General features: G+C 37.3%; 1 protein-coding gene across 9 annotated transcripts in view; it reads left to right on the forward strand.

Annotated features, from left to right (window-relative positions):
* The window catches only part of LOC143245000 (uncharacterized), a 98,942-nt gene that overhangs the window by 59,131 nt on the left and 27,727 nt on the right, over window positions 1-12,084 (forward strand). For 8 of the 9 annotated variants that reach the window (XM_076490710.1, XM_076490709.1, XM_076490706.1 and 5 more), the window contains 2 exons: window positions 1,163-1,558; window positions 2,294-2,606. In XM_076490710.1, coding sequence (XP_076346825.1) covers window positions 1,163-1,558; window positions 2,294-2,606 — 709 coding nt within the window. The remainder of the gene's footprint in view (window positions 1-1,162; window positions 1,559-2,293; window positions 2,607-12,084) is intronic. The other variant, XM_076490714.1, reaches the window with a different exon arrangement.

The raw sequence follows: 12,084 nt of genomic DNA on the forward strand, positions 1-12,084 counted from the left end.
TTGTTGTTTACTTTGATAAGAATTTAATATTAATTTCATATTGCACTGCCATAAAGGGTTTATAATGACTATAAAGTTTTACAGAAAGGATCTGTTTGAGGCATTTCAGCCCATTTGCTCGCACCCAGATTCACTCTTGGGGTTGTGTTGAAGAAATGAGCAGTATTTATTGGTTTAGACATCCAAAATTAATCAGCCCTTTGACCTTGTGATACAATTTTTGCATGAAAACACCACAGTTAGCAGTAAACCTATAACTTATGGCTTTAAGGACAGTTTACAACTGCAGATAAGTATATCCATGGTATGCTGGTATTGAAAACATAAATTATCATGATGTGTTTAAGAATAGAATGAAATAATAAGTTTCACTACTTATAGCTTATTTCAAATACATTCAAATACAAATTATATATGATTATACTATTCTAACAATAAATATTTATATGAACTGATGCATTACAATGAAGTGGGCCTGATTTATGTGTTCTTTTTCTTAGCCCATTAATACAAGGTAAGGCCATTTTGAATTGGACTGTTCTTCTTTCATCATGTTGTTGAAATGTATCATAATTAGATACATGTATTAGTGATCAGGGCTCCAACTTGTATCACATCGTATCTTACCTGCCTACATAAGTTTTTTAGTTGTAGTAGTTAACAAGTATACATAGCAAGTTTTGTTTGATATGGAGCTTTGCACCAAGAAAATAATCTTTCACACCATGGTGTTATATCTATGTGTTAAAAGTTAAATTGTTCAATGTTATTTGTGTTTTCTTGATGTATGATACAAAAGTAATTCAGTTGTAAAATTAACAGTAGGTCAGTCAGGGTTGAAAACATTTCCTGCATTATGGATATTTTTTAATGATTTAAGTAACTGTTACTATGTGTGCTCACATTTTTCATACACTAACCAACTTGTCAGATCAATGCTTGTTAGTAATATAGAGTAAAACTGCTCAGATTTATTACTACTATCAATACCTTTTTTATGAAGAATTATTATGCCATTTAAGTTGTAGTATACCTTTTATTAAAAAAGAAATGTAAAAATAGGAATCATCAAATAAAAGCATGGGTTAAAGATATTCTAAACTTTTTTATGTTTATTCTTATATGTATATATATGTTGATAATGTTTTTTTCTCATTTCTAGGGATTCTCTTTCATAGGCCATGATGACAAAAATAAAGTAAAAGCAAGCAGTTTTAAAAATAACGTATATAACACCCAGACCACATCTCTACCTTCTTCTTCTGGTACATTTTCTGTTGTTTCCATGCCATCCTCAGTTTATCCATGTGATACCAACTTTTCATCTCAGTCCCTGAATTACTCAAGTGGTGGCTCAAGTTTAGTGATTACTCGGCCGACTAGCAGCTCTGCTTCAAGGTCTTTTTCACCTGCTGAAAGCTCGAACCCTGGCAGGCATTCTGAACCAGGGGTATTATACTCCCTTCCCCATAGTCCTAGTTTGTCAACCCACCTTGGAAGAAGAAGCAGACCAGGAAGCGGGGGAACAAGCTATACCCCATCAAACAGTCCTCTTCAGGTACCTTTAACAGAAGACAAAAAATGAAATGAACTATAGTCATATCTTTTAACCATATATTTTCCAAAGAACATTCTTTAATTTAAAAACATGTCTCAAATGAAAGTTTTAATATCTCATATATTTAGTACAAGTAGTGGTGTAACTTATTCTTAGAGTTGCCACCCAACTGACCCAGCACATGTCTGTGGACTTACAATGCTAGAAATTAGGTTTCAGTACCTGTGGTGAGAACAGCACAGATAGCCCATTGAATAGCTTTGCACTGAACTGCAAACAAACAATTTTGGAATAGATTTTTATTTTATATAAATCTCAAAGTTTATGATGATTTTTTAAGGTACAAGTTTTTAATAAAAACAATTATTATTGTCACAGTGAGATTCTTGGTTGTGTACGAATATTTAAAAACAAAACTTCTCTGAGATGTTTGATATAAATTATAACCTTTTCTTAGAAGTGTCTTACTACCACAAATTTTTATGCATCATGAAAATCCTCTGATATTCATACATTCACCCAAATACAACATAGTTCTCTCAGTAGTGTATAAATGTTCATTATGATCCAAATATACTATTTTTGAGAAAAGCATGAATTGAATAGAATTTACATTCATTAATATTGAAAGTACAGCAGCAGGAAAAAATTGATTTAAATTTATTAATAAGTTTGGCATGTTGTTTGTTTGAAAAGAGCATCTTTTGCTTAATTTGAATATTTTATTATATGTAGGATAGACAATCAGTCATCGAAAATTCCCTATATTCTGTTCTTCAAAGTCCAAATCGAGCCAGGCACCATATTCCAGATGGTCATGCTGTGATGTCTCCAAACCACAGTCCAGCTCATTCAAAAAACATGCCTCTCAATCGACCAGTTCCTTTTGGAGCATCTCCATCTCCAACACCTCATTACTCATCAACAGGTATAAAGCAAGATAATATCCTGTTTTCTGCCCTGGAAAGGCCAATTTCTTACAAATACAATACTTCTGAAGTGTGTTCTGCTTTATCTTACCGTCCAGGACAGGAGTCAAAGTCAACAGGTTATTAAACTTATTTAATATTATTCTTCATGAATTACATGTTTACTGAACATGGTACTCAACTAAGTTGTTTATTAAACAACTTGTTTCCAGTAAGCAATATATATAGTTCTTTAAATTTCAAATTTAGAAATCATGAATTTTTCTTTCTGTTTGTTAGAGCTTCCAGACAATTTCAGTTGGAAATTTTTAATTTTAAATCAACAATATATAACCAATTACTTTTATAATTAATACTAAATACCAAGGTAGAAGTGTATATGTTACACTGCACAACAAAGTTTTGCTTCTTGAACAATGTTGGGTGTTTCTTATAGATTTTTGGCTGCTGATCACGAAAATCACATCCAAATTTGCCCATCATGTACCATTTCATCGAAATCTTCAATTTGTTCATGTTTTTTCTTATATTTGTGTCAAAAATTTTTCATTTCTGTAAGAGACCTATGAACATTGTTTTGTGCTGTCTTGGCATGTCCAGGCATGAAATCAGGCCAGGTTGAAAGCCGTTCTGTGGAAGTATGCAGGCCGGAGCCAGCTTGACACTGTCTCAGCAGGCTATAAAGGTGGCTTGCATACACAGTTGCTGCTCATTAGATTAATATAGACCTTATAGTGTGTAAGTATTGTTTCAATAGCACTGTAACAAGTAAGTTAGATATTATAGACGTTTTACAGGACGATTGGTGTTGGTCAATATGTCTCGTCAATGTCATAACAGCAGCGATACATTCTGCTATATTTGTGGCTAGTATATGCTTGTTTATCAGAGACGCTCAATGACTGCTCTCGTGAAGAAAGCATATCACTGCACTTCTGCTGTAAAATTGATGATCAAGACCAGGAATGGGCACCTCACATTTGTTGTGCGACATGTGCTGTCTGTCTGAGAGCTTGGCTCAGAGGCACTTGAAAGACAATGCCGTTTGCTGTCCCGATGATATGGCAAGAACAGAAAGATCATGTGACGGACTGTTATTTCTGTTTGACTAATGTGTCTGGTTTCTCTGCCAAAAACAAGAAGTCAATTGAATACCCTAATCTGCTTTCAGCAATGAGACCTGTGCCACCTGACGACAGTCTTCCAATTCCGAAACCACCAGAGAAATGGACCTTAGATGAACCAGATGAAGAAACTGCAATGCAGGGAACTGGCAGTGACATTGATCTGGATTTTGAACCATGCTCCTCAGGTGATCCACATCTCATAACACAGTCAGAATTAAACAATTTGGTCAGAGATTTGGGTCTGCCAAAAGCAAAAGCCGAATTGCTAGGTTTGAGACTGCAGGAATGATGTTTGCTGTCACCAGGTACAAAAATTTCTGTTTTTCGAAGCCGCCAAGATGATATGAGGAAATTCTTTGCACAAGTTGGCAGTCTCTGTTTCTGTGTTGACATTGAAGGATTGTTCTCTGCTTTGGGTTGTGACTATGACCCACAAGAGTGGCATCTCTTTATTGATTCTTCAATATTAAGCCTCAAAGCTGTTCTGTTACACAATGACAATGTTCACCCTTCAATACCTGTTGGCTGTGCAGCACACATGAAAGAAACCTACGAGAACATGGAAATGTTGCTGAAGCATATCCACTACAGCAAGTACAACTGGAATATTTGTGGAGATCTGAAAGTCATTGCTCTGTTACTGGGACTGCAGCTTGGCTATACAAAGTACTGTTGTTTCATCTGTAAATGGGACAGTCATGCCAAAGAGTCACATTATTCTAGACAAAGCTGGCCACTCTGTGAAAAGTTAGTTCCAGGGCAGAAAAATGTGACGCATGAACCGCTTGTCAACCTGGCAAAGATTTTTTTGCCTCCTTTTCACATAAATATGAAGAATTTTGTGAAAGCAATGAACATAGAAGGCAAAGGTTTTTGTTATTTAAGACAGATGTTCCCAAGAATAACTGAGACCAAGATCAAAGAGGGCATTTTTGTTGGCCCTCAGATCAGACATGTTATGAGTGACAAGCAGTTTGAAGATCTGTAAGTTGGGCCAGAAAAGATTGCCTGGAAAGCCTTCAAAGATGTTGTTGACAATTATTTTCTTGGCAATTACAGAGCTCCACATTACATTCAGCTGGTAGACAAATTCAAAGCATACAAAACAATGAATTACAACATGTCACTTAAGATTCATTTCCTCCACTCACACTTGGACTTCTTCCCTGCAAATCTCGGTGCTGTCAGTGATGAACACAGAGAAAGGTTTCATCAGGACATTGCTACAATGGAAAAACGACATCAGGGCAACTGGAATCTGTCAATGCTTGCTGACTACTGTTGGACACTGCAAAGTGATGCACCGGCATTGAATACAAACGAAAATCAGGAGCAAAACACTTTTAATTATGTTGAACTTAATAGCGTATTAGAAACATAAACACAATGAAATATGTTATTGCCAGTAAACAGTTAACTGTCTATTTTTCAGAGTTCCTACATGATGAAGCAAAACCAAAACTATATTTGTGCATACCCACCAGGTACCTGTCACAATCACCAAAAATTTTCAGGAAGCAAAACTTTTCAAAAAAATTGTTGTGCAGTGTTATTATATCTATAACCTATTTCCTTTATTTTAATTTTTAAGTTTTTTTGTTGTTTTCAAATTGATTTTCATCTTTTACCTTATTTGAATCTTTTATGTCTTTGTAATTAAGCATGACATCTGTGTCATTCATTGTTATATGTGTTAGATATACACAACTGTTTCAATTTGAGTTTAATGTGAACAAATATAGTTCATATAGCCCAAGTGTCATATTTGGTTGTTTTTGGAAGGAATATTTTATGGTATGTTTGTTAATGTAACTGTTTACATTTCTTAAGTTGTGTACTTCAGTTGTTATGAATTAGCAATTGTTTGCAATGGTGAGATTATTACATTATGTTGCTAGAACTTTGAGTTTCTTGTTGATTTATTAATGGCATTTTGATGCCATTAATAAATCAACAAAATTATTGTTTAGTGATAACAAGTATATAGTGGCAATTTTTTAAAGTGAAATTATCATTGAATGTATTGTAATGAAATAGTAATGAAGAATAATTAATTCATCTTGTCAGTTGTGTTTTGAAGTAACTGAACCAGCCTATGTGGATTTTAAGGTAATAGAGACAATTTGTAACAAATATTTGTATATACTTTTAATTTGTTTTTAGTATATTATTCTGAAACAAGTTTACTGTGGTTGCTCTTTGTTTATTGTTGAAACTTATCACCAACAATTCACAGACACCTGCTATATAGAATATGACATTATGAAACCTGACAGTCAGTATGAATACTTCAGTTTCTGAAATTTTTTAGTATACTACAAGCCTTAAGCAAAGCTCCCACACCTATACTTATTTTCATGTACTACAATACAAAACTTCTTCCATGCATAATAATTCCTATCAGTAAAAATAGTGAAACAAAGACTCATTTTTTTCCACTGTTATGCATTGTTCAGATGTGTTTTCTGTGAGAAATTACTGGTATTTTTATGCTTATTATTTTAATCTTTCAAAACATTAAAGGGCAACAAGGGTTGGCCCGTCTAGGCTATCATATTCCACTAACTTAAACCCTTGATTATAATAATAATGAAACCTAAAAGCCAGCTCTTATCATTCAAATACTCATGAAGCTTTCTCTTAAATGCTCTTAAATTAATTGTATCTGCTACATCTAAAGACAACCCCTTCCAGACTCCTACCACAATGTTAGAAAAATAAAGCTGTCTTAATGTAAATGACACCTTCCCTGCCAAAATTTGTGTCCACTAATCTTATGATTCTCACCGTTATATATGAAAAACAATGATGCATCAACATATCAGTTTGTTGTGTAGTTTTTTTCATTAATTTTCTTAACTACAACAAAGAAAGATACCAAATTCTGAAGATTTCAGTTTTCTCTTTCTTTTAATGAAAATTATAATTTTGGGACTTGTGCTCCTTTGCTTTTAAAAAGGTTTCTTTGACACCACTATTTCCTGTTGTTTTAATTCACCTTACTGGTTTTATTAACTAAGTTTTGATTTCATTGATGGACCAGTGACCAAGGCCTATATGCTATCAACATATCAAACCTATTTGTCTTTTGTTTTCTCTTTTTTTTTTTTTTTTCAGGTCCACTTGTTCATTATCTCTCCTTGGTGTGGATTACCGTACGTGGCAAAGGGACTTCCCAGGGAAAGTTTTGTTCTTTCAGTTCACCTCCTGGAGGATCTAAATATGTACCCACGTGTTTGCAGTGCATGGTGACTTATGAAGGGGAGGGAAGGATCCTGGTGGTTGAGGGGTCCAACCCTAACACACCACTGGCCTTGAATTCCTGTAGACGAGCAGCTTTGGGGTGGTCCTCCTTGGGTTAGTCGGTTGGTCCACTTGGGCTGGGGTCAACCAAGTACCAGTGTTGAATGTTCTCAACAGGTGTTGTGGACATTGTTTCTGATGCTGGTGTTTGGGTATACTGCTCATGAAACCCTGGCATTGCAGCAGTGTCCTTGTTTGGCATTATGGTGCATCCCCTCATAGGGCTCCATAGTGAGTGGGGTCAGTGGGTACCAAAATATTCCTTTTTAATTATGGATCCTCCAAATAAAAATTTAAATAAAGCAGTGAAAAAACAGTCCATAGGTAAATGACCACATCTTGAAGATTCTGAGCAGTAATCTTCAACATCTGGAACACCTGTTGTACCTCATGTTCTCATACTACATTCTCTTTCAGACAAACCTTTAGGGCAGATGTCTCCCTTTTTCATTCAGAAAGGACTAGAGGGACTTACTGGCTCTCCAAAGCCAGTAAAGAAGCTTTGATCTGGTGACATATTGGTGGAAACATCCACATCTCAACACAGCAAACTCCTCTTGTATTCAAAGGCAATTGAAGATGATATACCTGTTGAGGTTACACCTCATGCTACTTTGAATTCATCACAAGGAGTTATTGTTGAGAGGGATTTGAAGAACATCCCCGAGTCAGAGCTTCTCGCTGGTTTCTCCACCCAAGGTGTTTTTGCAGTGAGGCATATCCATACTCGCAAAGATGGAAATATGACATCGACCAGTGTCATCATTCTGACATTTACATCATCACGTCTACCTGCAACCATCAAGGCAGGTACCACTTATCTTAAGTGCAGGGTATGGCCATACATTCCAAACCCTCTCATATGTTTCCAGTGTCAGTGGTTCAGTCACTCAAAGACGTCATGTCATGGTTCTTTGACATGTGCTCCTTGCAGCAGCAAGGACCATGATACCTATGAGTGTTAAACAGGCCCTCATTGTATCAATTGCAATGGCTCTCACCCATCCTATTTTCGTTCTTGCCCTAAATGATTAGAAGAAAAAGAGGTGCAGTGTTTGAAAACTATTCAAAACATTACTTTCCCTGAGGCTTGAAAGTTGCTATCCAGTACTTCATCTGTGACGTATGCTACTGCTCTTTATTCCACTACTGCAGTGGGAGTGTGGCTGGAACTCTCTGTGTCTCCAAAAGAATCATTCTCAAACCAGATGAAAGGTCTTTTGACCTCCATAGTTAAAAAAGTTGATGTATCAATGTCAACACCCATCTCTGTCTCTAACATACATTCCAGCAAATCTCAAGATCCACTCCCTTTGGTTCTTGGTACGGGTATTTCCTCAGGTACATCTTCTTCTCTCACCCCAAGATGCAAAATGATCATTTGTTCATGTCCTCAGTTGCTGGAATCCTCTTCCAACACCAAATACCTGCCCAATCGACCCAGGACAGGATCCATGAAGGTTGATAGACCTCCTTTGAATAAAGACAGTCAAGAAAAAACACATGGTCATAAACAGAAGTGTTCTCCACCCAATGTGCCTACACTTATATAAAATAGGCCACCTTGATACAATGGAACTGTCGATGTTTACGTTCTAATCTGGATGACATCAAAACACTGATTGCTTCCTGCCATCCTGTATGTCTTTCCTTACAGGAAAGATTTCTGAAACATGCCAATACAGTCACCTTTAAGCAGTTTTCTTTGTACAGAAATGACAGGCTGTGTGATGGACAAGTGCATGGAGGGGTAGCACTGTTGGTTGATCAGCATATGCCCATCCTGTCTTTGCCATTCGACATACCCTTGGAGGCTATAGACATCAGTGTTTCTTTGGGTTCTACCATCACTGTTTGTTCTCTCTACCTGTCACCTTGAGAGACCTATGGTCAATCAGACCTTGATGCTCTCATTGAACAGTTGCTGTCTTCCTTTTTCTTCCTGAGGAACTTTAATGGACAATTGTTGATATTGATAGGAGGGGTTGCTCCGTGGGGTGTATGCCCTCTGATCACCTTTCCCTTTTCAGTTCCGGTTCTTCTACTTATTTTCATGTACCTAGTCAGTCCTTTACTGCTATTGATCTCTCAATTTGCTCCCCTTCACTATTCTCCCATTTTTCATGGAGGGTTTATAATAATCCACGAGGTACTGATCATTTTCCTATAATTTTGAGAGAGACTGACTGTGGTCGATGCCACCAGACCCTCGTGCCCCAGTGGAAGCTGGATCAAGTAAACTTGATCCTGCCGTCATCTCTAAGCCATCGATAGATGATGACAACAGTAACTGACTGTATTATACAGGCAGCTGCTTGTATAATATCCTCATCCGTGGTGGAATCCTGCTTGTCACGTGGCATGGAAGGCTCAAAAATGAGTCTGGGATACTTTTTGTAGGTATCTCACACTCTTGCACTACATTGCTTTTCAGCAGGCTCGTGCACATGCTTGGTGGGTAAGACGTCAAAGCCAAAAGGAATATTGGATTAAGTTCACAACTAGCATATCTTCTACCACCAGTTCCAAAGTCATATGGGACAAGAATCAAAAGGTCAGTAGGCAATATAATTCTGTCCCCCTCTCAATCTTGCTCTCTGATGGCGAGGAAGTAGCTGATAACCAGAGCATTGCCAATGCTCTAGGTGAAAGCTTTTGCCAGGTATCTAGCACTTCTTCTTCAACCTTCTTAGCCATCAAAACTCAGGTAGAGCAGTCACCTCTCTCCTTTCAAGCTGATTGTTTCTATGACTATAATCATCCCTTTACACTGGTGGAACTTAAACTGGCCCTTCATTGGTCTGGCAGTACATCGGTTGGACCCCTGATGATGTACACTATGAAATGCTGTGCCATCTATCTCCTGCTTCTCTTGCTATTCTTCTAATTGTTTTTAACCAGATCTGGTAGGAAAATGTTTTTCCTGATGCCTGGCACCAGGCTATTGTCCTACATTTCTCTAAGCTTGGGAAGGATCCCAAGATTCCTTAAAACTACCATCCAAATGCTTTGATGAGCTGTCTCTGTAAGACCTCAGAGAGGATAATTAATGCTTGTCTTGTTTGGTTCCATGAATCAAACAATCTCCTCTTCCCCACCCAGTGTGGGTTCCGAGGACAGAGCTCCACCATGGACCACTTGATTTGACTTGAACTGTCAATTAGAGAAGCCTTTCTCAAATGACAACATCTTGTATCAGTATTCTTTGACATTGAGAAAGCTTATGATACAATATGGAAGTATGGCATTTTGTGAGACTTCCATATATATGGGTTACATGGCCATTTTCCCATTGTTATTAAAAAATTTTTAATGGACAGGAGATTCCAAGTTTGTGTGGGTTTGACACTTTCCTGTTCTTTTTTACAGGAACTTGGAGTTCCTCAGAGCTGTGTTTTGAGTGTCACACTTTTCAGTATAAAAATTAATGCCATCAACTGCACAACTTCCTCTTACTGTTGCAAATGGGCTCTATGTCGATGACTTTTACGTCTCATGTCAGTTGTCGAACATGAGGTGTGTTAAGTGGCAGCTACAGACTGCCCTCAGTTGTTTACTGAAGATGCCAACATCAAGCAGCTTTATCTTCTCTCTCACCAAAACTGTTTGCATGCACTTTTGCTGCCAATGGGGTATTCACCCTGATCCTGAAATCCTTATCAGTGAAGCTGTGCTACCTGTGGTCCCTAAGACAAAGTTCTTGGTTATTTTTTACCATAAGCTGACCTTTATACCACATATCAAGCAACTATGGATCTAATGTACAAGAGCACTGAACATCCTCCATGTCCTCTCTTCCACTACTTAGGGAGTGGATTGATGTTCTATGTTATAGATATATCATTCTAATATTCAATTGAAACTCGACTATGGATCACTGGTCTATGGGTCTGCAAGGACCTCATCCTTAAAGATGCCAGACCCCATTCATCATCATGGACTTTGGATTTACATTGGGGCTTTCTGCACTTCCCCAGTTCAGAGCTTATACATAGTCTTATGAACCTTCTTTGCATCTCTGCAATTCGCAACCATCTTTACTGTGTGCTTCGAAACTTCATTCCTTACCAAAGCATCCCACCTGTGGTTGTGTTTTCCTTTTTCAGTGGCCATACTTTTTAATGCTATTTAAGTTTTTTTAATCTATACATTAGACCTTTTTTAATGTGATTTCATTTTAAGAAAATGCTTCCTTTGACTTGCTCACAGTGTTCAAACATTTGATTCACAGCACTTTCCTTTGAGTTCTCAATGGCCCCATTTATTTTCCATTAGATTTTGATGAGTTTATACTAAGAAGCTATATTCCTGAAGCCTATTATATGGACATTTCACCTCTTCTTGCCCCATCCAGTATGGCTTTCACTGTTGTGACTTCTCTTATTCTTCAGGAGTCATTTTGTTGGGGTGGTTGATTGGCCATCCAAATCAGTCGTGACCCCCATCCTGTATCTCATTCAGTTGGGATCTTTTTCAGTTCATATATGGGGCAAGCTTAGCTAACTCTTTTCCACTGTTAAGACATGGAGCTTCTTTTTCCAAGGTTTATATGTCTCCTTAATTTTTTCAGTTCCCTGATCCTCTTGATGGGCTCATACATAGTCCCTTCAGGGGATTCTGGCCACTCATTAAGTTATATCCAAAAGATCTAATGCCTTTCATGCTCTTTTTATTGTGGTGACTCATTTGATCCAACACAACCCTTGAGATTCTTCTTCCCCATCTCCCTAGGACTTTTATTTATTTTGTTAGCTCCCAAGGTGATATAATAGTCACATATGTAGGTTATCATACATTGTGTAGTTTTGTGCTTGATGAAAAACAACCCTACTAACCAACCTGTCAATTGATGCATTTATTCAGGTGGAGTGCAATACAGTACACCTAATTCATTCCAAGAGTTTGATCTCCATAGGAGGTGTTTCTCTAAATTTATATCCTCAAAATGCTAACTGCTTAACAAATTTACCATCTTTCTCTTTTTGGTCTTATCATGATCCATTTTTGGTGGATCAGCAGTAACTTTGTATACTTGTAGTGCTGAGATCTGAGGTTCAGTTCATGTGGTGGGCACAGCAAATAGCCCATTGTGGCTTTGCTCTAAAACAAACAAATTTGTCTTGCACTATTTGAACACCTCCTCTGTTGTTTCTTCCACCTACCAAGA

This window comes from Tachypleus tridentatus, chromosome 2 (genome assembly GCF_004210375.1).
Source record: "Tachypleus tridentatus isolate NWPU-2018 chromosome 2, ASM421037v1, whole genome shotgun sequence".
NCBI classification, from domain to species: Eukaryota; Metazoa; Arthropoda; class Merostomata; order Xiphosura; family Limulidae; genus Tachypleus; species Tachypleus tridentatus.